We start from the raw sequence: 25,999 nt of genomic DNA, 5'->3' as shown, positions 1-25,999 counted from the left end.
GCTGTTCAAAAGAATGATTTAAAAACAACAGCAATCACATAGCAACAGCATAACAACTTTCGTTATGTCGAGATCACGAGAAAATTAAGTCGTGATAACGACAAAACAACTTTCGTTATGTCGAGATCACGAGAAAACAAGACAGAAAAATTATAATAATGCATGGCCGCTTAGAACTTCCGTAGATTCATGACAACTACATCCATCAATTTTTATATTGAACCAACGTCATACCAAGTCAATGCTCTCTCAGTGATCAATAAAACTGTCAGTCAAGCAGATATATAGGCATAATTGTTTATTCAACAACTGTTCCAAACCAATTTGGCAACAAAAATCAGTATCGTGTACAGGGCCAGATTTACATTATATTGTGAGATACTAGGCAAAGAAAATGTTTGCTGTCGGGCGGAAACCTCCTAGTGGTAGTTGATATTGTGGCTTTATTGTATACAGATATATTTATATAAATGGTAACACTTCACAATAAGGTTCATTAGTTAACATTAGTTAACGTGAACTAAGAATGAACAATACTTCTGCAGCATTTATTAATGTTAATTTCAACATTTACAAATGCATTACAGTTTTTCTCAGTCGCTTTGGTGCATTTCTCAGATCAGAAATGAAATTCATCTAGTCAATTATGCACATGATAAAAGCAGTTTCTCATTCTTTTGAACAAGTTGCAATTGCTTTGGTATATTCATGCAAATGATTATACATTTGTCTGCGTTTTCCTACATTATCAGTTGCTAATGTCATGTTGCTCAAGATGTATTATTTAGTTCTCTGTGCAATAATCTTACCCCTCAAAACATTTAGTCATTAGTTCATCGTATAAGTCATTAAATGCTAAATGGTTGATCTAGTTGTCATAAACTGTCAAGGACATTTTCTACATATTTCTATTAGTCTTTTTGTAAATTTGCCATGGATTGCGCAGGTGAATCTTGACTTTCACTAATGAAGAGAATGTAGATCAACCAATGATTAACCAGTTCTCTGAAATTCCTCTTACAGTGATGCATGCAAAAGCAAAGCTCTGCCTGTGTTTGCCTTTCTAATTTTGTATTTTCGCCATTGTGCCCATATTTATTTTTATTTTCTATATCACAATGACATTGTAAGGCCTTTTTTATTTTATTTAATTTAATTATTTTTTGGTCAAACCACTAGTAAAAGGGCAGTCGTGGCCTAATGGATAGAGAGTTGGACTTGTAACCGAAGGTTGTGTGCTCGAGTCTCAGGTCCGGCAGGGATTGTAGGTGGGGGGGGAGTGAATAACCAACACTCTCTCCACCTTCAATACCATGACTGAGGTGAGACCCTTGAGCAAGGCACCGAACCCCTAACTGCTCCCCGGGCGCAGCAGCATTGGCTGCCCACTGCTCCGGGTGTATGTTCACTGCTGTGTGTGTGCACTTGGATGGGTTAAATGCAGAGCACATATTCCGAGTATGGGTCACCACACTTGGCCACACACCACTTCCCTTTTAAAAGTGTAACTGTGAATCCTATCCAGTCTCTTTCAATCAATATCCCACATAAAGTAATGTGTAAATTTGTACTTTTAAAATGGATATATGGCATAAGAAGTGCCGCCTTCTGCATTTCAGTACAGTAACTGTCATCCAAACTGTTGCCATAGTTTACATCAGGTAATATTAACAGAGTGCACTGTTATATTGACAACATGACTAAGTGTAACAGAGTTATATGGGTGTGTCTCCACTTGCGAATAATGATCTCTTCGATAATCACACTGGAAAATGATTTGATGAGAAAGGGTTAACAGTTTCCTATTGGCTGGCTGGTTCTTAATACTGTGTACGCCCCTATTGCATCAGTCAGTTCATGTGTGAAAGGCCAGCGGTAAGTTGTGTGTTTAGTAGTGCCGTAATTAAATCTGTTATTATCTATGAAATGTGTGATATATCATGAGCAACAGCATATATTCGATATCAAGAAAAGTGCTAGGCATTGATGAAGAGAGTGAAATATGCGTGTTTTATTTTAGTGTGCCAGCACGAAGAGTGTCGAATATGCTGGAAGTTATCAACTCACTCTGTGTTATCCTGTTTTCTCAGGTACATGTTAAGTTGTGATTTTGTGACGATGTATTCATTCAACTATGTTTAATATTTCCTGAATTTATTCTACTCTGAGTCAGTTCATGTGTGAAAGGCCAGCGTGTGCCAGCACGAAGAGTGTCGAATATGCTGGAAGTTATCAACTCACTCTGTGTTATCCTGTTTTCTCAGTTTTCTCAGTGAATAAAAAGGCTGAGAGAAGAATTCTTGAATCACGAGCTTTATTGATCCACAACACAACGCAGGGAAGATAAAAGATCAGTTACATAAGCACTTTGCCTATCTTGTTTGTGAACAATGACACAAGGACTTTTCATTTTCATGCCACTGATTTGTTCATTCATGAATACTTAACTTTGAGAGATGAACTAAAGATTTTGAATAAGTTACAGGCTTTTGCAGGTAATCCATTGTGTGGTGCTGTTTGTACAAATTGTTTTGAGAAATGCACATACTTTGCAAATATTAAGATTCGAGAAATGCACCAAAGTGACAGAGAAAAACTGTAAAATCAAAAGTTGTGTTTGTTATCATTAGTTAATGCACTGGCAGCTCTAGACAGTTGCCTATGGCTATTATTTTATTAATACAGTTGTCTGATTGATTTTCGATTTTTGATTCTAGATTTTTGGTTAATTTGCGGTTACCATGGCTACAAGAACCATTATATATATATTTTTTTTTTCTTTCTTTTTTATTATTCGTGGCTAAAACCATGGCTTTCGTATAAGTGAACATGAATCTCGGAGAGATTATTAGATGCGTTGGTGGTGGTGAAATTATTACCGACATTAAAACATGTTCATTATTAACCTCAACACCCAAAAACGCGTCACGTTTTTTTTTTGAGCAACTGGGATGGTGCCCCCCTGGGAGTTGGTGCCCTATGTAAACTGCGTACTCTGCGTATAGGGAGCAGCGATACTGCATATTATAAAAGATTCAGCACTTCGCACGAGCTATTTGGCTGCGACTTGACAACAAATGCTAAACTAAGACACTCTTCACCACTCTTCAAATACAAAAAACATTAGCCTTTATAAATATAGTGTTTCTCGAGTAAAGAAAACGCTGTACTTATTCAGTCAACAGTTCTTTATGACAGCAAACAGAAGCTCCAAACTGCGCGCCGCATTTCAGAGGCGGGAGAAATAATGAGGTTTGACTGATAGTTTGAGGAGCCAATGGCGTTACGAGGTTTAGTGGCGGTGGCGTCACTTTTTCCAAACATGGCCATCAGACAGATGATGAGGTTGGCAAGAGTGGCATATATCCATATCCTGGCACAAGGGTTCGTTCAGTTATTGTATACACAGAGATCTTTGTGTCACAGGTATGCCTTCGTTCAGACTGCTTTTTGTAAATAGTTACAGGTCATTCAGATGGAATCTGAAAGTTTCGTTCATCTCCAGGAAGAGATGGTAACAAAAATAATCAGTCACATTGTTTGGGAATTTTTCTGGTTCCTTGTTCTGTTGAGGTCTAGAGATTGATGTCAACATGAACTAAATATTGTGGAAGAACCAGAAAAGCCAGCTGTCATGAATCATTGTTGTATAATGTGTCATGTTTCTGATACACCAAAAAATAATATTTATAAAAGTATAAAATTTATAAAATAAAAGTATATTTTAGATTTTGTAAATTATTTGTGTAATGGCAAAGCTGAATTTTCAGCATCATTACTCCAGTCTTCAGTGTCACATGGTGCTTGAGAAATCATTCTAATATGCTGATTGTCACGCTGTTTGTTTTCCCCCCAATGTTCTCCCTGTGACCTAGTTTCTCCTCAGCCTGATTAGTCATTCTGTTCACCTGTGTTCCTCCCAATTACCTCGTTATGTCTTGTACTTAAGTCCTGGTCTGTGCATTCTGTCTCTTTGAAATGGAACTCTTTTGTAACATCTTTTCTGCAATTCTAAATCAATTTAATGCATCTTTGCTGAAAAAAAATATGCATGTAGTAGTGAAATGGTTCTTCAAGACTAATTAATATTTGACTTGAAATAACTAGCAATGACCATAAATTATGTCCTGCACAGAAGAGTTAGGTCCCTTTGTTTAGCTTTAAATTCACATGAAAGCATTTTAATGCACATTTTTCTTTTGTGGATGTTGAGAAAATACTAAGTTAATAGTTAATATGCCACGTGTACTGCGTTAGGCTAACCGAGACTTGTTATAGCACTTGCATATTATTGCTCTTTTGTTGGTTTTGATTGCTTCTATTGTCCTTATTTGTAAGTTGCTTTGGATAAAAGCATCTGCTAAATGACGAAATGTAATGTAAATGTAATATTTTATTTGTGATCGAGACACTGGAAAACGCATATTAGTTAACAGTACTAAGTTTGTCACTCCCATCAAATTGGCTTTACATAATTTTTACATAATTAAAAAATACATAACGCAGTTCGCCTTCAGGTCAACTTATGTTATGGCAAAGAAAGAGTTTAAAGAATTTAAAGTTAAAGTTAGTTTAACACATTAAACATTTATAGCAGCTAACTGAATTATAAAAAATTCAATTGAATGGCACAAACATTTGAAGAAAACTTCTAGAATATGTTTCTGGACTTTATGCTGATATTCAAAATCTAACTATGCTATGCAACTCAGACTACATGTTTAATAATGATCTAATGGTGTAAACCAGGGATCTCCAACCCTGCTCCTGGAGAACTACCATCCAGCAGACTTCAGCTCCAACCCAGCTGCAACAAACCTGCCTGTAATTATCAAGTAGCCCTGAACACCTTGATTAGCTGGTTCAGATGTGTTTGATTGGGGTTGGAGCTGAAATCGTCAAGATGATAGCTCTCCAGGAGCAGGGTTGGAGACCCCTGGTGTAAACAGAGGTTACTCACTCTCAGCGGTGCTCAGAGAATCAGGGGTCATGTGGGTGAAAGTGAGCTCAGAACAGCTTCCACTGAGGATCTGCTGAATCAGAGCAGGACTGAGCTGTGTGAACTGATCTCTGGTCAGCGATGAGAAGTTCAGCTGGTAGATCCTCAGAAGGTCTTCAGCACTGAAACACGTCTGTTGGCAAAACAACCTGAAGCAATCTGAGACATTCACATTTTAACAAGAATGCATTAACAAAATTTAAACAAGCATATATTACAATACATTATTTGGCTTTAGTCACTTTTATTGCTAAGAAAAGCATGCATGCATGGACTAACTTGCACTATTCCTGAAATTATTATTTGCATCAAATGACAGGCTTTCTTTAGCATTGGGAGATGCTGTACGTTACATCGGGATTAAAAATTAACATATGTACTGCTTAATTTTACTCTGATTATCATTACGGACAGATTGCATGGTCTCAGATTGCACCGTATGTCACAACATCCATTAAGAGATCTAAACATAAGATATAAATGTTGATATGTCATGTTACAGGCCTCAAAATAATTAATTGCCCTGGTGAATGACTGATCTGTTCATCAAACTGTAAATGATTCGATTTCCGAAGCGTGCATTGATTTCCCTTGATTGCAGTATCGTACTGTGTCCCAGCTGCTGTTGCTATGGTGATCATCCTGATCACTTTGTCTGGGGGTCGGTCCACTGTGGTGGGGTTCATCATCAGTGTGGGCATCATCATGTTGTTCCTCTCCGCCCAGATTCAGTGCCTTCAGAAGCTCTTCAAAATCTGAGTAACAATGGCATTATTAAAAAATAACGTTCAAACGTGCAAACGTTCAACTTTAAGTCAAATACTGTACTTGAATGCTTAAAAACACTTCAGAATATCCGAAGAACATGAACAACAGGAAGCTGCAGCCTGATGAAACTTTTTAAGTTCCATATTTACCATTTTTATTAAAAAAGCTAGGGTTATGGTTTAATTCCAAGTCCAGATGCATGAACTGATAAAATTTTTACTTTGAATGCAATGGAAAATGCTTTGAAAAAAAAACATCTGCCAAATGCATAAATATAAATTTAGAACCTACACTGAAAAATTTGTATTTCTTACTCAGTATTTTTGTCTTGTTTTCCAGTGCAAATATCGACACATTCTTAAATCAAGACACATTTACTTAAGAAGCAAAATTACTTAAAATTAAGTCATGTTTCCTGAACAATTTATCTAAATGAAGTTAGTTTATGCATAAAACAAGAAAAAATGTCAACATGGTCAGATAAATAAACTTGATTCAAAGGAATATATGTGTGTGTGTGTATATATATATATATATATATATATATATATAGTATATATATATATATACACACACACTGAACAAAATTATAAACGCAACCCTTTTGATTTTGCCCCCATTTTTCAAGAGCTGAACTCAAAGATCTAAGACTTTTTCTATGTACACGAAAGGCCTATTTCTCTCAAATATTGTTCACAAATCTGCCTAAATCCGTGTTAGTGAGCACTTCTCCTTTGCTGAGATAATCCATCCACCTCACAGGTGTGGCATATCAAGATGCTGATTAGACAGCATGATTATTGCACAGGTGTGCATTAGGCTGGCCACTATAAAAGGCCACTCTAAATTGCAGTTGTATCACACAGCACAATGCCACAGATGTCACAAGTTTTGAGGGAGCGTACAACTGGCATGCTGACTCCGCAGCATCCGATCCCGCACTAGCCAACTGAGGGATAGCTTTTTTCTTCAGGCTATCAGGCTAATGAACAGTCAGAACTAATACACCCTACAGCATACTCCCACCTTACATTATACCACGCACTGCACTTTAATTCCATACAGTTCAAACTGGACTACCAGTACACTACTGCGCTAATACAACAATCTTTTTGCTACCACTGGATACCAGCCAATGCACATCCATGACATTTGCGTATCCAGTTTATATATAATCTGCTGCATCTTCGCATATTATTGTGTATATGTGTACATAATGTAGAATGTGTGTATCGATAACTGTATGTATGTATGTCTAATAGTATACACTGCGTGTACTGAGTATATTTATGTGTATATTACACATTGTCATCGGTATAAGTCTGTAAGTATGTATAGTAATGTTTATATGTAAATTGTTTCTGCACTGTCTGGAGCACGCTCTCAAGAATTTCACTCACCAAGGCACGTGTGCTGTGGTGATGTGACAATAAAAGTGATTTGATTTGATTTGATTTGAAAGTTGTTTTCCTGTATTTGTGATATCACAAAAATAATTCGTTTTTCGGAAGGCGGCCTTCATCAAACCCGGAACTAATCGAGTCGTTTGTGTCAGGCTGGGGAGAAACTTATTGTAATAATGTAAATTATGTGAAAAATAATGCGATTTTCACCAAGCATGAGAGCATGTTCTAGTACACCCCCAAAACAAAATCAAGACTTTGTAAAAGAGCATAATAGGACCCCTTTAATACTTACGAAAATATCAAATTTGAAAAAATGTATCAAAAGCACTCTTAATAAAGTGTTTGTGTTTTTGAATAGATCATGATTCCCACGCTGATGGTCTAAACTGTAGAAGAGTCTTCCTCATTTTTCAGAAACAAAGTGTTGTGTGTCAGGTACATGTGTTGTACATGTGTACTTCACGTCAGCTCGTTCAGCTCAAGTTCAAGCGATTCAAACTCACCTGTGTTTCACATTGTGTGGACAGAATATAACTGAGACGCAAACTTTATATAAGACTAGTTCATTCAGATGTTTGTCATCATTTACATGCCTTCATGCCATTGCGATTGATAGATGCATCTCAATCTCAATCAATCTTTACTTTATTTGGCCCTCGTGAGGGAAATGTGTTTTGGGCAATACAGATAAAAACTGCATTACAAAGTACCAACATCAATAACAACGATCACACAGTTGTGTCCCTTGAATTAGAGTCCAGTTTACATAAATGCATCACAAGGGTTTTATATGTTAAAAAATGGTCCGAATGTTTAATTTCTGCCCCTGATACAGACAGGATTTCTGAGTAATGCCTTATTACATGGCCAGCTTTCTTACAGTGTAAATACCATTGAATTATTTTAAGTGGCATTCCTTTTAAAGGTTTTTTTTCCAAGGTTTGCAGTGATTGCTCTGTATTTTAAATTGGGTGTGTACTTGTGATTTTTCAGAGACAGCAGTCATTTACAAGTCTCATCATCTAATGAGCACGTGTAAGTCATGTGAGTCAGAATCAAATGAAACTTCAGCATTTCAGGTTTGAAGACGAGACAAAATCATTGGCTTTACCACAGCGCTTTCAGCCCTGCAATCTCGAACATAACTAATAATACACTCACATACATACTTAAGACCATAATGCTGAAGACAGTCCTTACATAACATTTATGAAAGCACAGACTGAGTGAACATTTTTATAAAGCTACAGTTCACCATTAGTTTATTTATTCACAGGACTTCTCACTACACACATCATGACAGAAACTCACTTCATATTAGCAGAATTTCATGAATCAGTCAAATCCATATATAAGTGTAGTACATGTTTAACCCAATTTCCTCTTTACAATACAACACAGAAACAACCATTACAGATTACAATTAACTAGTTAAAATACATTTAAATAGAATCTTATAAGAAAGTGCTGATGGCCACAAAAAGCCATTTATCTACTGTAAATAAATTGATTTGCATGGCTGATTTATCTGTTGTAAATGTTTATTTCTAATTAGACTTAAATTTGAAAATCTGAAGAAAATGTGAGTGGTTTTTCTGTAAATTTCTCTTCTGTTCCCAACAAAAACAATACAAAATAAGTATTAAAAATATTCCATTTCAAAACATGGCAGCACTAAAATGTTCTTATATTTCCACTGTTTAAAGTCCGTGTAAAGTGATATTAAAATGTGTTCTGACTCTGTCATACAACAGAAAAATGTGTTATTAACCACCCAGCCAAATTTGAAATCCTCCAAGTAAGTAAAATAAGTTATCAAAATCTTTTTAGCCCTGCCCAAAAATCCTGAACACAGAATTGGTGAAAAACTGTTTAACTCCACAATTCAGCACTACATAGTTCAGAGTCTTTGTCATGTGTTTAAGCAATACATTTCTAACATTTGTAATGCGTTTAGAAACAATTCTCAGAATTCTCTTTACACAGACTTTAAGTGACAATCACACAAACATATTTGAGGAAGAGAATAGGAGTATAATCCTGCATCATTTCTTAGATTCTTATCTGATCTTCATATAAAGACAGGAGTAATAAAATCCCCCATCCAGTCAGCAGACCCAGATTCTGCAGCAGAAATATCAGCCACGGCTTTTTACTGTCTACATGAATCATAGATGGAAGCTAGACAAGGAAAAAACAGAGAAACTGAAGTTGAGATCAACGGATTACACTCAAATATTTCAAGTGTTTATGTTTCTTCAAGTTTTTACTTAAAGGGATAGTTCACCAAAAATGACAATTCTGTCATGTGTCATCATGCACATCTTTAAGTTGTTTCAAACCCGTTTCTTTGAAGAATGTTGATAACCAAGTTTAGGGCAGCCATTGACTTCCATAGTAAGGAAAACATATGGAAGTCAATGGCTACCATCAACTGTTTGATTCAAAATATGAGGCCAAAATTTTCATTTCTGAGTCAACCATCACTATCTCACACCACTGGGAAGAATTGTGAGATATAAACTCACAACTGTGAGAAAAAAAATGCCAAAATTGTGAAATAAAGTCACACTTAACTTTTGAATTTTTCATTCAGTGATTGAACTTAACTTGAGGGAGTTTATATCTCACTATTTTGTTTGTATCTCGCAATTCTGTCCTTTTTCTAAGAATTGTGAGAAAAAAAAAATATTACCAATTTTGAGAAGCAAAGAAATCTGAGTTTAAAAATAAAATAAAAAAAAATTATTAATATTTTTTATTCCGCAGCAGAAACAGGCTTCCATGTTATATAGAGGATGAAGCTTACAATTTGCTCACAATATGGCAGCTACTTTGTGTAGTTTTGCTCTGTTAATGAGAAGAGTTACAAAAGGCAGCAGAAAGTACAACACGTACCATGTCTGCAAGGGCGATGTAGAGGAAGAAGCCGGCGGTGATGGCAGAAATCCACTCCTGGGCGATGGTTTGCGTGGAGACGGACAGTGCAATGTACAGGCCGATGAAGGAGGTGAGAGAGCTGCCCACATTCAGCAGCAGAGCCCTTCTCACCGACAGACCGCAGTGCAACAGCATAGCAAAATCACCTGACCAAACACAAAAACACAACCGATCAAGAATGTGTCTGTATGATATTTCACAAGCTAAAACAAAGAAATCCAAACGACTTTGCATCATGAAAAAGAAGCATATAACAGGCACATGCCATTTGTTTTCTTTGTTGTTTTGATTACTAATGTAGCCTACATTGTGTTACTGCACAAACCTGGTGAGTGTTATATGTAGGTATGTAGGAAACCAAACCTCAAATGTTTCTAAAAGGCCTTAGTATTCAAACGTTTGTTACCTTTAAAGAATATTTACACAACATTCAGTTTCAAGTCTGTCTTAACAAGCTTTTATTTTCCATTTTTAATGCATTTTTGTGGCTAGATTAGAGTTTCTCTCAAATAAATGTATCTCACCTAACTCATGTGGCAGCTCGTGACACAAAACGGCCAGCGACGTCGCCAGTCCTGAACGCCACGACACAGAGAACGCAGCGCCTATGGCCAGACCGTCCGCAAAGTTATGAATCCCGTCACCGATGGTGATCATAAACGGCAGCAGACGCTTCTCTGAGAGACATGAGAAAGATTCACACTACTGTTCAAAACCATAAATGACATTATTCAATTACAAAAATCACCTGCGGATGAAACGGAGTGATGAAACTAAAAATAATTGGAAATATAATGAAAATGAAGACTATAATAGGACCAAGAGTTAAGATATCATATATATAATAATAATTTAATTTAATTATTTTATAATACTTATATACAATCTAAATAAATATTAATTACATAATATATAAATCACACAATCAAATCTTTTTTCATTGTTACAAATAATGTTTTTTTTTTTTAAATGAGAAACGCTTGTCATGAAAATAAAAGGCTCTAACTATAATAGTATCTCAATAACACTGGTATATACGTCAGTGTTAAAAAAAATATGACAGCAGACACCTTTTACAACCTCATTGTGTGTGTGAATACTAACAAGTCATTTTACTCCCTTAAGTGTGTGTCATGTTACATCACAAACATGTCGTTAACTCTAATAGGTGTGTAATTATTTACAGTCATGGCTTAGATGTGTCTAACGCAGACTCCTGACAGCATTCACTGACCTCGAGCGCTGCTAATCGGCTCCATGAGGGACTTCTCGTTGTTTTGCTCATCCACCTAAAATCAGGACAAACTGATAGTATTACAAGAGAAAGAATGGGATGAATTCGGTGATATTTCAGCATTTTCATATTTCTGATATTTTTTGATGGTCAAAAAAAGAAATTATACACAATGCATGATTTATATTGCAATAAAAGTGATTTGACTCAGTATTTTTGTCTTGATTTTTCAGTACAAATATCTAAACATATACAGGTACATCTCAAAAAATTTGAATATCATGAAAAACGTCAATTTTTTTGTCACTCATTTCAGAAAGTGAAACCCATATATTATATAGATTTATTACACAGAGTGAAATATTTCAAGCCTTTATTTCTTGAAATTTTGATGATTATGGCTTACAGATAATGAAAACCCAAAATTCGTTGTCTCAGGAAATTAGAATATTACATAAGATCAATAAAAAAAGGATATTTTAAACAGAAATGTCAGGCTTCTGAAAATTATGTTAATTTCTATGCACTCAATACTTGGTTGGGTCTCCTTTTGCATGAATTACTGCATCAATTCGACGTGGCATGGAGGCAATCAGCCAGCGGCACTGCTCAGGTGTGATGGAAGCCCAGGTTGCTTTGATAGCGGCTTTCAGGTCATCTGCATTGTTGGGTCTGGTGTCTCTCATCTTCCTCTTGACAATGCCCCATAGATTCTCTCAAGCACAGTAACACCATGGTCATTGAACCAGCTTTTGGTACCTTTGGCAGTGTGGCTGGAAGTCCTGCTGGAAAATGAAATCAGCATCTCCATAAAGCTTGTTAGTAGAAGGAAGCATGAAGTGCTCTAAAATCTCCTGGTAGATGGCTGCATTGACTGTGGACTTCAGAAAACACAGTGGACCAACACCAGCAGATGACATGGCAGCCCAAATCATCACTGACTGTGGAAACGTCACACTGGACTTCAAGCAACATGGATTCTGTGCCTCTCCACTCTTCCTCCAGACTCCAGACCTTGATTTCCAAATGAAAAGCAAAATTTACTTTCATCTGAAAAGAGGACTTTGGACCACAGAGCAACAGTCCAGTTCTTTTTCTCTTTAACCCAGGTAAGACGCTTCTGACGTTGTCTCTGGTTCAGAAGTGGCTTGGTAGCCCTTTTCCTGAAGACGTCTGAGCGTGGTGACTCTTGATGCACTGACTCCAGCTTCAGTCCACTCCTTGTGAAGCTCTCCCAAGTGTTTGAATCAGTTTTGCTTGACAGTATTCTCAAGCTTGCAGTCATCCCTGTTGCTTGTGCACCTTTTCCTACCCAAATTCTTCCTTCCAGTCAACTTTGCATTTAATATGCTTTGATACAGCACTCTGTAAACAGCCACACCTTTCAGTAATGACCCTCTGTGACTTACCCTCTTTGTTGAGGGCGTCAATGTTCGTCTTCTGGATCATTGCCAAGTCAGCAGTCTTCCCCATTATTGTGGTTTCAAAGAACAAGGGATACCCGGAATTTATACTGTAGGGATGGTCATTAATTGAAACTCAAATGTAAATATATTCTAATATTTTGAGATACTGATTTTTGAATTTCATCAGCTGTAAACTCTAATCATCAAAATTAAAACAAAAAAAAACTTTTGAAATGTTTTACTTTACATGTAATGAATCTAAAATATATGAAAGTTTCACTTTTTGAAATAAAGTTACAAGAAAAAATTATTGATATTGATATTCTAATTGTTTGAGATGCACCTATATAAGATTGAAATTGCGGACCAAAAAATACTGATGTCTGAATTTGATGGTCAAAATAAATCAGACATGTTATGGATACATATTATATACACTGCAAAAAAGAACAATTAAAAAGAGAACTAATAGAGAGAAGTCCACCTATGAAACCCACATCTTCTTGTCTAATTAGGACTAAAGCTAACCTAACCTAGAAAACTAGGTAAATTTTAATTCATTAATTAACAATGAACACCAACATTTCTGATTCACATAGCAATAAAATCTCAGACTGTTGTCTGTAAATCCTGAAATGACCTTATTTCCAACAATTACTGTCTGGGTTTGTGAAACATGATTTCATCTGACCTCCTCAGGGAGCACTAGTTCGGTCCATTTTTTTTGTGTGTGTTTGTGTAGTGATTTGTAACATAATAACGTCTTCATTCACACAAAGAATACTTGCTCACCAGCTCGTCCTGTGAGGTGGAGTTGTTGTTTCGCTGTGTTCTGCTGCTCTGGAACATCTGCAGAACTTTGCTGTGGTTATGAGCGTCAGACTCCTGCAGCAAACAGACAACAGAGGTCATTTACAAAGACAGACCGTTCAAGAACAGCCAGTTCATTTGGCAGCCATCTTGCTATTTTGTTTCCATAACATTATTTTAGACTAGTGGAAAGAAAATATCCAAAATACACATTTCAATTACAATACATATATTTTTTTTAACAGTTTACAGTTTTATTCCCATCTATATTCTAAAGGATTTTAATAGCATATATCATTCATCTGATTTTTATAACTTTTTTCAGAAAAATATGGCTTGACAGTATTTTCTGATTTAACTTTTTTGATAAATTTACGGTGTCTGAAGAAATTTGACGTCACTCACTCCATCATGATGATGACCATGTCGAGTGATGATGGCGAAGATGCTTTCCATCAGATAGAAAACATAAATGCCCCCAATGACCACCAGGGGTTTGTAAAGATAGTCGAGGTTCTCTTCCTCATCACTGTGTCCTTCTTCATGCGCATGAAGACCTAAGAACTACAGCACAACCAGTCACCAACCAATTAAATCTAAAGGAATAGTTCACCCAAAAATGAAAATTTGCTTAAAATTTACTCACCCTCAAGCCATCCAAGATATAGGTGAGATTATTTCTTCATCAGAACAGATTTGGAGAAATTTAGCATTACAGTACATCACTTGCACACCGATAGATCCTCTGCAGTGAATGGGTGCCGTCAGAATGAGAGTCCGAACAGTTGATAAAAACATCATAATAATTCACAATTAACATCTTGTGAAGCAAAAGGCTGCATTGTTTGTAAGAAACAAATCCATCATGAAGGCATTTTTAATTTTAAACCGTTGCTTCCAGCTAAAATACAAGTCCTCTATCCATAATATTGCTTTCTCCAGTAAAACAGTCATCTCATCTGAATAAGCAGAGAAATATGCACAGATCAAGCACTGTTTACAAGCAAAAACATTTCTTTAAAAAATATTTCAGATATGATATATGGTATTTTGGCCAGAAGTGACAGTAATGCTGTAATGATGGATTTGTTTCTTGAAAAATGCACAGTTTTTCACAAGACATTAATTGATGGACTGGAGTGGTATGGATTACTTGTGGATTATTGGGATGTTTTTATCAGCTGTTTGGGCACCCATTCACTGCAGACGATCCAATGGTGAGCAAGCGATGTAATACTAAATATCTCCAAATCTGTTTCAATGCAGAATCAAACTCATCTACATCTTGGATGGCCCGAGGTTGAGTACATTTTCAGCCAATTTACTGTACTCTTACTCTTCTGTTTATTTCCACTCTGTTGCAATTAAATGAAGACATTTCTAAGCCTTTTTTGCCGGCTGCTCACCATAGGAAGCAGATGCAGAAGAGCGTCACCCGTGAGGGATCCTACAGCCAGACTGATGCAGAACTGGATGCACATCTGAAACACTTGCGTGCACCTGGAGAACAGCAGCACCACGATCCCAAACATGGCCATCAGACAGATGATAATGTTGGCGAGAGTGGCATATCCATATCCTGGGCACAAAGGGCTTATTCAGTGATTGTATAAAAAGAGATCACTGTGTCACAGGTATGCCGTCGTTCAGACTTTTTGTAAACAGCTACAGGTCATTCAGATGGAATGCCAGCTTTGTTCTTCTCCAGGAAGAGATGGTAACTAAAATAATCAGTCACAGTTTTTAGGAATTTTTCTAGATCTCCTTGTTCTTATGAGGCTAAGCGATTGATGCCAACAAAAATATACTAACAAGAACTAAATATTGTGGGAGAACCAGAAAAGCCAGCAGTCATGTATCATTGTTGTATAATGTGTCATGTTTCTGATATGCAAACTAAATGTAAGTGATCATCTAAACTTTCACTATCATTGACAAGTACATATAATAAAAACTCTGTACTTACTCACAAACTAAATTTTCTAGTTGTAGTATTTTTATAAGGTTTTTAAGCTTTTTATATTATGCTACCATTCAAATGTTGGGGGTCTGTAAGATTTTTAATGTTTTTGAAAGAAGTCCCTTAGGCTGCATCTATTTGATCAAAAATACAATAAAAACAGTAATACTGTGAAATATTATTTTTAAATAAAATACCTGTTGTCTATTTGAAAATATTTTAACATGTAATTTATACAGTGGACGTGGAGGATAAAGCTGTGACAGTAAAGCTGTATTTTCAGCATCATTACTCCAGTCTTCAGTGTCACACGATCCTTCAGAAATCATTCTAATCTATTGATTTGCTGCTCAAGAAACATTTTTAATTATTATCAATCTTGAAATGATATTTTTGCGGAAACCATAGAAATCTTTTATAGCATTATAAATGTCTTTACTGTCATTTTTGATCAGTTTAATGCATCTTTGCTTAATAAAAATATGCATGTAGTAGTGAAATGGCCATATATCTTCCTGAGAGATTAATATGACTATTTTGAAATGACCAGCATAGACCAATAATTATCGTGCACAGATGTCTTTTTTCCCTTTGTTGAGGTGAAACCATGTTTAATATAATTTTTTCTGTTTTAAGGGTTTGAGTAAATGTTTCGTTCATTCATTTTCTGTAATTCTGAATATTTTATATATACGTGTATACACACAAAACACCAGTACAGTAGCAAATTAAGTTGGCTTTACATAATGTTTTACATAATTAAAAAATACATGCAGTTCATAACGTTTGCCATCAGGTCAACTACTGTCATAGCAGATAAATTCTGTAATGCAAATTACTGTAGTTCAAGGTATATATGTTTATAGCAGCTACCAGTTGAATGGCACAGAGATTAGCAGACTGCACATTTTGGTTTGTTACTGCTTATTAGTTTAGACTATGATTTTGTCAATATTCACAAGTCTAACTATGCTATGCAACTCAGACTAATTGTTGAATGTTGGTCTGATGGTGTAAACAGAGGTCACTCACTCTCAGCGGTGCTCAGAGAATCAGGGGTCATGTGGGTGAAAGTGATCTCAGAACAGCTTCCACTGAGGATCTGCTGAATCAGAGCAGGACTGAGCTGTGTGAACTGATCTCTGGTCAGCAATGAAAAGTTCAGTTGGTAGATCCTCAGAAGGTCTTCAGCGCTGAAACACGTCTGCAGGCAAAACAACCAGATACAATCTGAGACATGCATATTATATTAACACATCTTAAACATGCATATATTAAAACAGATTATTTGGCTTTACTCACTTTCATTAGTCTGACAAGCATGCATGCATTAGTGTGCACTATTATTAGTTGCATGGATGTCAAATGATAGGCTTTTTTAGCTGGCTTAATTTCACTCTGATTATCATTACAGACAGATTGCATGGTCTCAGATTGCACCGTATGTCACAACATCTATCAAGACATCTAAACATTAATTATTAATGTTGATATGTCATGTTACAGGCCTCAAAATAATTTATTGCCCATCTGAATGATTGTTCTCTTCATCAAACTCTAAATGATTTGATTTGTGTAGCATGCATTGATTTCTCATGATGTCCCAAGCAAACATTGCAGTATCTTACTGTGTCCCAGCTGCTGTTGCTATGGTGATTGTCCTGATGACTTTGTCTGGGGGTTGGTCCGCTGCGGTGGGGTTCATCATCAGTGTGGGCATCATCATGGTCATGCTCCTCTCCACCCAGGTTTAGCATCTTCAGAAGCTCTTCAAAATCGGAGTAATAATGGCATCATTAAAAAAAAAAAAAAAAAAGAACGCAAATGTTCAGCGTTAAACAAAATAATGTGCTTACTGCTTCACTTCAGAAAACACTAAAGCACACGGACAAGTATTAAAAACATGAAGCTGCAGCCAGAGAGACCTTTTAAAGTTTTATATTAACCATTTGTGCAAGAAAAGCCAAGGTTATGTGTCGATTCCCAGTTCAGATGCCTGAACTGATCTTTTTTTTTTTACTTTGAATGCAATGGAAAATGCTTTGAACAAAGCATCTGTCAAATGCATAAATATATTATAAATGCAGAACACAGAAATCTACACTTAAAAATTATTTTCGTACTAAGTATTTTCGTCTTGTTTAATTAAGATTCAAGATTCCTGAACAGAACATAAACCAAGAAAGTATAAAAAAATATATATATATTTCTTTATTGGATATTGTTCTTGTTTTAAGCATAAACTCCCTTAATTTTGACTTTTTTTTATTATCAGAAAACAAGACCTGATTGACTTAAGTCAGTTTCCATTTCATGTAAATGTATGATTTAAATATGTTTAGATATTTGTAATGGAAAACAAGACAAAAATACTAAATAAGAAAATATTTTTTACAGTGTAAACACTCATCTGAAGAATCTATCATTTGAAAAGGTGCCAAAGCAGGGTTATTATCACTGATTAAAATTTAAAACTTAATGGGATCTAAAGCAAACAAAAAAAGTCACTTCAAATAAATGAATAAATAAACATTAACTTAAATTAAATTTAAAAAAATAAATGTTTAAAAATAATTTTAAATAATTTTTATTTTATAAAAAAAATTTATAAAATAAAAAGTAATTTATTCAAACTATTAATAAATATAATATTATACAAATGATACTAAAATAACACTGGACCTTATTGGTGTGACATTATTTATTCAGATTGATTCCGTCACATTAAAACATATTTTTACTTGAATGTTTTAGCAAAAAAACAAAAACAAATCTAACCACATGAAACACATTTTAGGTTAATAAAATCATCAGGATTATCAAAACAGTCATACCATGAAGTGTGAGATTCTCAGAGGCAAAATGGCTGAAGATGTAATCCAGAAAGTACTCTTGCTCAGGAAGTACAAGTGCTCTCATACAGTCTCCACGCAAAGCATGATAGAGGATATTTACAAAAACAGCATCCAGCTCTACGTGATGATCACCGCTCTCTTTCAGGATGTCTTTTAGTGAAAGACAGGACTGAAAATGTGGACAAACAAATTACAGATGTGTCTTAATATGTGTATCACGGCCATGTTACTTATACACAGAATGGTGGGGAATTAGCACTTTCAGTTTAATCCTAAATTGCAGTTACTGACTTCATGTCTGTCTGGCTGATAGTATTTTTCCATTTCATCAAACAGCTGCTCCAAACCCTCATATTCTGTGGCACTAATCTCATTATGGCTGCTGGAGGTGTTGTCATGGCCTAAAATCATTTGGATGAAGTGATGGGTCTCTTCACCCCAGCGGCCCTCCCGTATGGCCTCACAGGTCTCCAGCGGAGCGCTCAGGAACAGACAGCATCCAGGGGCCATCGTGAAGAAATCCTCCATCTGTAGCCCCTGTGAGCTGCTGTAATTACTCAACAACTGGTGCAGATGTGCAACAGACAGGCACTATATACAGGAGAGAAAGAGAGTGATTTCAATATTTCTGTGTAATGATGGAGTCTGAACCTGGAACACATTTGCAGTTAAAGTTTGTGCAGTTTCAGTTGCCTTTCACAAATGTGAAACGGATACTTGTGATGAAGAGGTATTTGCTGGTATAGAGACAAATCTTAATGATCCTTAAAATGGCTTAATTTTCTTTATTTTTTAAAAAACTCTTATAAAACAATTTTTTAAATATGAGCTGGTAATGTTCTTGGCACTCTCTAGCTATATGTTCTTCATAACAGATCTATAACATGTAATATAATTAAATTTTTTCATTTTCCCAAATAAATTAATATGTCTGTCATTAAAACATCACTTATCACTTATCACCTTTCCACACGACACACCGGAGCACTGCACGCGGTTCACCAGCTGTTCAAACACCGAGAGAAGCGCATCCTCCGTGAGGAACTCTTCACCTGGAGACACTAAATCCACAATTTTTGCATAAATGTCCTTTTTACCGCCACGCGTGCTAGTAAACAGACCGAGGCAGGTCACACAGAGAAATACAACTCCTCTAGTCTCCATGGTGTGTGTTTTGTCCTTAACCTTATTTCGGCGACGGACTGTCCTCACACACACACACACATGCACACAGGTGCTTCAAAGCTCCTCACAAATGATCGTGTATCTGCTCAGGTAATGGCCTGTTGTCCTCCACACTGAACGCTGATTGGTCAAACGAAACTCCCTTCTTTTTTTTCTTTTTATTAACTCCCTTCATCTGGGCTTCGAGTCATTAAAACAACATTGTATGTATTTTTTTGTGTGATTATCACTTTTTTCCCTCTTTTTTTATAGAAGTTTGTGACTTTTAAGTTAACAGATCATCAACCGATTAAATGATTTAAAAAAAAATCTGAAATCATAATCATATCAGCATATTTTGAGATAAATTGTGGCGTGCAAGAGCAAAGCAGACAGTATTTTTGGAATCAGCACCCATATAGTAATAAGTAATGGGTTTTGTTCAGCAAATATGATGCAGGACGGTGTAATAGCCTATGTCAAAACATTTTCATAATATGTCAAAAATATTGTATGTTAAGCAGTGATAACCTTGGGTGGCTTCAAAAGAATAGCTTTAAGAATTAGCACAGAAAAAAAAAATGGTAAAAACAATATGGTTAAATAATAATGATTAAATTTGTGGAGCCTTTAACCTCACAAATCTCAGAAATTGCAAGTTTCACTTTTCTGAGTATGTTTGTTTTTTTGAGCAGTTTGTCACTTGCAAGTTAACAGATCATCAACAGATCAAAAGTGAGAGAGTGATTTGAATATTTTAAGCAAAATATATTTGTTTTGAATGCCTAAAATACATTTAGATCAACGTTCTTCTATTAAAATACAAGTTATATAAACACAAAAAGACTTTAATTTGCTGGTTTCTTTTTTTATTACATGTATGACGTTCTCATTTTAATTGTTTAGTTATTGCATTCTCCTTCAAAAAGGATTTTGTTCATTATCTAATGTATATATTATGTCGCCTCCTGTAGGCTATGGAAGTACCTGACTAGCTGGATATTTATTTTGTATGATTTTTTTTTTATTCGTTCAAAATCATGCAGGGTATAAAACAGATCCAAAATCAATATGCTAGTTTCTCCTTTCACCAATTAAATATTTTTATTAGGCCTATACTATATTGTTATTAAATATGTTTTATGTTTAGAGTAGTGAACTGGTGTATAAGCCCACTTTAAATGTAGTAATTAGTAAAAAGTACATGAGTAAAGGAAAATAATGTTTAGGAAAATAATATAAACATTACAAATTATGCTCATCATGTTCCCCAATTTTCAGTGGTATATGCCACAATCCACTGGCACATGCCAACCAGATGTGCCACTAGTGAATAAGAATAAAATGGCATTCATAATCTATCTATCTATCTATAAATACCTCAGAACCATAATTCTATTTTTAAATTAATATCAGTTTATTTGTTTTTAATTTATTCATTTTTAATGAATTATTATTATCTATTATTATGTCTATCTACTATTTATCTATTATCTATCTACAAAATAACACCACCAACATTGGAGATTTTGTTGCCCCAGAACCTGATGTCATCATTGTAGGGGCTGGTGTTTTGGGCTCCTCACTGTCAGCGGTTCTTGGGGCGAGATGGACGCAAGGTTACAGTGATTGAGAGGAGTCTTAGAGAGCCTGACAGAATAGTGGGTGAATTGCTGAACCCTGGTGGATATCGTGCTCTCAAAGAATTAAACCTGGAAAGTGAGATTCTTTTTGTTTTTTCAGTTTTCATTGCTAGCTAATGACATCTGACCTATAATCCATATTTCTTGTAGAGTCAGTTGAGCGGTTGGACGCACACATTGTGAATGGGTACATCATTCATGATAATGAAAGTGGGATGGCTGTGGAGATACTCACAAGACCAGACTTCCACCACAGTCGCTTTATCATGGGTCTGCGAATAGCTGCATTGGCGGCGCCAAAGTAAGGTCAACATGTGTTTTGCATGTTTAAAATATTGCTAAGTATTTTTAATAACTAACATACCTGGTGTTTGTTGAGTGTGGGGTTCACTGAAGGCACAGTAACGTACCTTGAGGAAGAAAATGGCTGTGTCACAGGTGTCCAATACAAGGACATATATTCTGGGTAAATACAGGTTAGTCAAAAGGCCACATCCATCCATTCATCCATATCTTTATTATGTAGTTTGGTAATACAGCCCTGGATATTGAAAAAAAAAACATTTTGCTGATTTGTAAAAAGGGACCAATATTACCTAATTCGATAACGTGGAGTTAAAAAATATCAAAAACTTTCCATAATGTGAGTGAATGAAGATTTCATAAATTATATTTGTGACCCTGGACCGCAAAACCAGTCTTAAGTATCAGTTTTTCAAAATTGAGATTTATGCATCATATGAAAGCTGAATAAATAAGCTTTCCATTGATGTATGGTTTGTTATGATAGGACAATATTTGGCTGAGATACAACTATTTGAAAATATTGAATTCGAGGGTGCAAACAAATCTAAATATTGAGGAAATCACCTTTAAATTTGTCCAAATTAAGTCCTTAGCATGCATATGACTAATCAAAAATTATGTTCTGATATATTTACAGTAGGAAATTTACAAAATATCTTCATGGAACATGATCTTTACTTAATGTCCTAATGATTTTTGGCATAAAAGAAAAACCTATAATTTTGACCCATACAATGTATTTTTGGCTATTGCAACAAATATACCCCAGCGACTTAAGACTGGTTTTGTGGTCCAGGATCACATTTATGTATGAGCTGTAATGTACTTATTAATATAACAAAAGCAGTCAAATGTCAAAAGTTTTAATGCCAAACGGAGGTATTTAAAATGCTTCATTTAATAAAAAATTTACAAACAAGGTGGAAAAAGTGGAAATCGGAATTAGGCTTAAAATAATGTCTTCAGCATCGTTCATAATTGTGAAAATCAGCTCAGATTTTATTGGTAACCTTGGGTGACTTCAAAAGCATAAGTTTAGGAATAAGCAAAAAATAATGGTAAAACAATATGGTTAAATAATGATTACATATATGTAGCCTAACTTCATAAATGTCAGAAAATGTGAGTTTCAGTTTTCTGAGTATATGTTTTGCAGAGGTTACGAGCTCCTCTAACAGTGGTGGCAGATGGATGTTTTTCAAAATTCAGACAAGAGTTTGGGCTCAGGAAGGGTTCAGATCTGTTCCAACTTCGTCGGCTGCATAATGAAGGTATGACATGCTCTGGCATAACGTCATTAACTTCTTACTATTTCACAACCATTAAACTGTTGCTTTTGAAAGAAAACAAAACACTGAGTTTTGCATTGTGAATTGAAAATGTAACACACTACTATTATTGTATTGGTTTGCCTCAACAGAACTCTCCTCAGTATAAACCCAACTATGCTGAGCTTGTTCTGAGCTGCCATGGACGATTCTGATCTTCCAGATCTCTTCCACCGACACGCGCGTTCTGGTGGACATACAGGGACGTCTGCCAAAAAACCTGAGCCAGTACATGACTGAGTAGATCCATCTACAACTGCCAGGTCAGAATATTGAAACCATTGACAAGAATAATTTATTTTACAGGGTTCACCAACAAAAGAAAGTTGTTGTCATTTACTCACCATCAAGTTATTCCAAACCTGTATGACTGTCTTTCTACTGCTGACCAAAAAAAGAAGATATTTTGAAGAATGTGGGTAACCAAACATTTTCTTTTTCTATTGTGTTTTTGTCAATGGAGACTATGCTGTTTGGTTACCCACATTCTTCATAGTGTTTTCTTTGTGCTCAACAGAACTCAACAACTTGATAACATAATTTTCATTTTTGGGTGAACTATCCTTTTATGATTGCTTATATTAACGATCAACTATAACACTAAAGTTTCAGTCCACATACATACATGAGCTAATATAAAAATGTCATAAAATGAATATGGATCATACTTTTTTTTTGTCATAGATAAAGTATTACAACCAATTACTGTATATTAAGATAGATCTAACTTGTCCTATATGTAGTGCACTTCTATTAGAGTCAGTGATTAAATGCTTTGTAATGAGAATATGTGAAAATGCAATTATTTGACCCCTTCCATAGGCTAAAAAGAAATTCCATTGGGAGCGGAAGGCATCTCATTCGTTTGTAGAGGATGTTCTCGCACAGGCGCTGCATGAATTGTTTGCTTCACAAGACAGTGAGTATCTGCTTCTGGATTTTGGAATTAAAATAGAATACAAGGTCATATTTTCAACATCTTGTGTTAAAAGTTGATTGGGAAAACTTCTTGCAGTAACTAAACATTTGTGTGAAAAATGGGTCCCTTAGACTACGATCTGCGCTGACAAAGGGGGTTGGTTTAATTATGCTTGCATTCAGAGAAAACTGAATGTGAAAATGAATATACAATCAATCTTTGACTAAAATAAAGCATCTCCAGTGGTGGCATAGTTACTGGTTTTGGCCTTTGTAGGGAAGCATTGTTTGTCCAGTTTGATGAAAATGTACTCACCCTCTGCATCCAAGCCATAGTTTGTTACTTCATCAGAAAAGATTTGGAGAAATCTAGCATTACGTGACTTGCTCACCAATAGATCATCTGCAGTGAATGGGTGCCGTCAGAATCAGAGAACAAACAGCTGATAAAAACATCACAATAATCCACACGACTCCAGTCCATCAATTCACATCTTGTGAAGTAAAAATCGAACCTGATCCTAATTTTTTTTTATGCCGGACGAAAGTTTTGGAGGCAGTGTGTAAATGTGATTGACACAACATTAGGTATTTATTTTTTAACATGCGGAATTTCAGATGAGAAGACCTCAAGTCTCTCTCCTTCATGCATACACACACAAAACCACCAAAACACCATTATTACATAGATTTTATTGTGATTACTACATTGATACATAATCTGTCAGGGATCTTCAAGAGGATTAATGACATTTCTTTGAGCTTCCACATGGGCATCAAATACTGGAAGACCATGTGTAGTTGGCCCCAGAAGGGCGTCCGAGGCCTTCAGCTCCACGATCCCACGGCATGCAGAGAGCATCAGACCTTCACAGCAAGACGTCTACTCTAACAACAGACGCGCACAGTCAGGTCAAATGTTTGGGCATGTTTTCAGCTGGCCACAATGGGAAACTGCCATCGCTTGGCTTAAACTTCAAGTCAGAACACTGCTAAAAAAGCCACTTTCCCATCAATGTTCACAGTTTTTCCAACAACTTGTGTGTCGATGTGCCTCTTTGGAAATACTGCAGTAACAGGCGTTCTCATGATTGCTGACAGCAGTCATCCTTAAGCCTCGGAGACTGGCTCTGGTTGCACCAGTCATTTCATCACCCTCGAACGCCCAGGTCACCTTATATACGGATCCCAGTTTACCACTGACAAGAAGAGCCAGTCTCGAGAGACCGGTTACCTGACGAAAACTCCACGTTCACATTGGATTAGCGTTAATGTCGTGTGCATATAGAAATGTATTTATTGGAACAAATTTACAAGGAAAGTAGCACAAACCATGTCACTGTCACACATAACAGCAATATGGGAAGTAGTTATGTACACAGTACACTAATAAAGGTATAAATATATAATTGCTATATGTATTTATATATGTATATATACTCCTTCAGATGCCCCACCCATCAAAATGGCTTCCTAAGAGACAAACGAAGGACTTGCAGGAAAGCATACGGACATGAAAAGGGCACCACACGTGAATTTGCATGTTACTGCACATTTTTACAGCAACACGGTACTGAATATTACATTAAGTTGTGGCTTTTGAGTATATAGAGCCTGTGTGAGCGCACAGACACAGATAAATAATGGGGTTTTGAGGTTAGATATTTAAAGTGCTTGAAATAGACACAATGCTACAGTTGACGAAAGTATTAGGACTGAAAACCCATTGTTTTATGACTCTTGGGAAGGTCTGGAGCTACATTTCTTTTGGAAAGTACTACAACATTCTGGAAAAGCCATTAGCGCCCTTCCTTATCCTCAAAACTAGAGGACCTCAGGCTGCAAATGAGTAAAGAAACTTTCATTGGGACACCAGCGAAAAACACCCAACCATGCTGACCGTTTCCAGAAATGAAGGATAGTGTATGCTGTATATCTGCTCTGCCTCTATCAGGGCTTCTTAGGAGCCAAGTGGAGGGTGTACAATCAGCTATAGGGGTCTAGTGATGTGGCCTTATAACCCCGCTTTATTGTGTACTGAGTCTGTGAGGTGGGGGTGGGGGGTGGGGGAGTATTATTCAAAGGCCCATATTTCAATGTCCTGCACATAGAAGTCCTCCGTTTTCGAGAGCATTGGATTTCCAAAGGTCTTACATGAGTGAGTTCTGCCATGATAGAGGTCGCCATCCAACCACAGCGCAAACTCACCCCTAAGAGTAGAAAATTAGAATTAATTTATATACTATACAGTGGTGGCCAAAA

General features: G+C 36.0%; 2 protein-coding genes across 3 annotated transcripts in view; both read right to left on the bottom strand.

The window, feature by feature from the left end:
• Nucleotides 1-7,800: 7,800 nt before the first annotated feature.
• Nucleotides 7,801-19,639, bottom strand: LOC306885004 (zinc transporter ZIP4-like). Its single transcript, XM_079441310.1, has 12 exons — nt 19,342-19,639; nt 18,670-18,969; nt 18,358-18,547; nt 17,152-17,291; nt 16,556-16,727; nt 14,970-15,142; nt 13,969-14,127; nt 13,546-13,638; nt 11,348-11,402; nt 10,638-10,790; nt 10,072-10,259; nt 7,801-9,354 (listed from the first exon to the last, which is right to left on the bottom strand). The coding sequence occupies exons 1-12, from the start codon at nt 19,540-19,542 to the stop codon at nt 9,226-9,228; spliced, it is 1,953 nt and encodes a 650-aa protein (XP_079297436.1). The 5' UTR covers nt 19,543-19,639; the 3' UTR covers nt 7,801-9,225.
• Nucleotides 19,640-24,410: 4,771 nt separating this feature from the next.
• The window catches only part of LOC306885112 (oxidation resistance protein 1-like), a 51,109-nt gene continuing 49,520 nt past the window's right edge, over nt 24,411-25,999 (bottom strand). For both annotated transcript variants that reach the window (XM_079441454.1, XM_079441455.1), the window contains one exon: nt 24,411-25,947. In XM_079441454.1, the coding sequence (XP_079297580.1) occupies nt 25,812-25,947 (136 nt within the window). In that variant the 3' untranslated portion in view covers nt 24,411-25,811. The remainder of the gene's footprint in view (nt 25,948-25,999) is intronic.

This window comes from Barbus barbus, assembly GCF_936440315.1.
Source record: "Barbus barbus genome assembly, chromosome: 19".
Lineage (NCBI taxonomy): Eukaryota > Metazoa > Chordata > Actinopteri > Cypriniformes > Cyprinidae > Barbus > Barbus barbus.
This window is presented reverse-complemented; position numbering and strand designations above follow the sequence as displayed.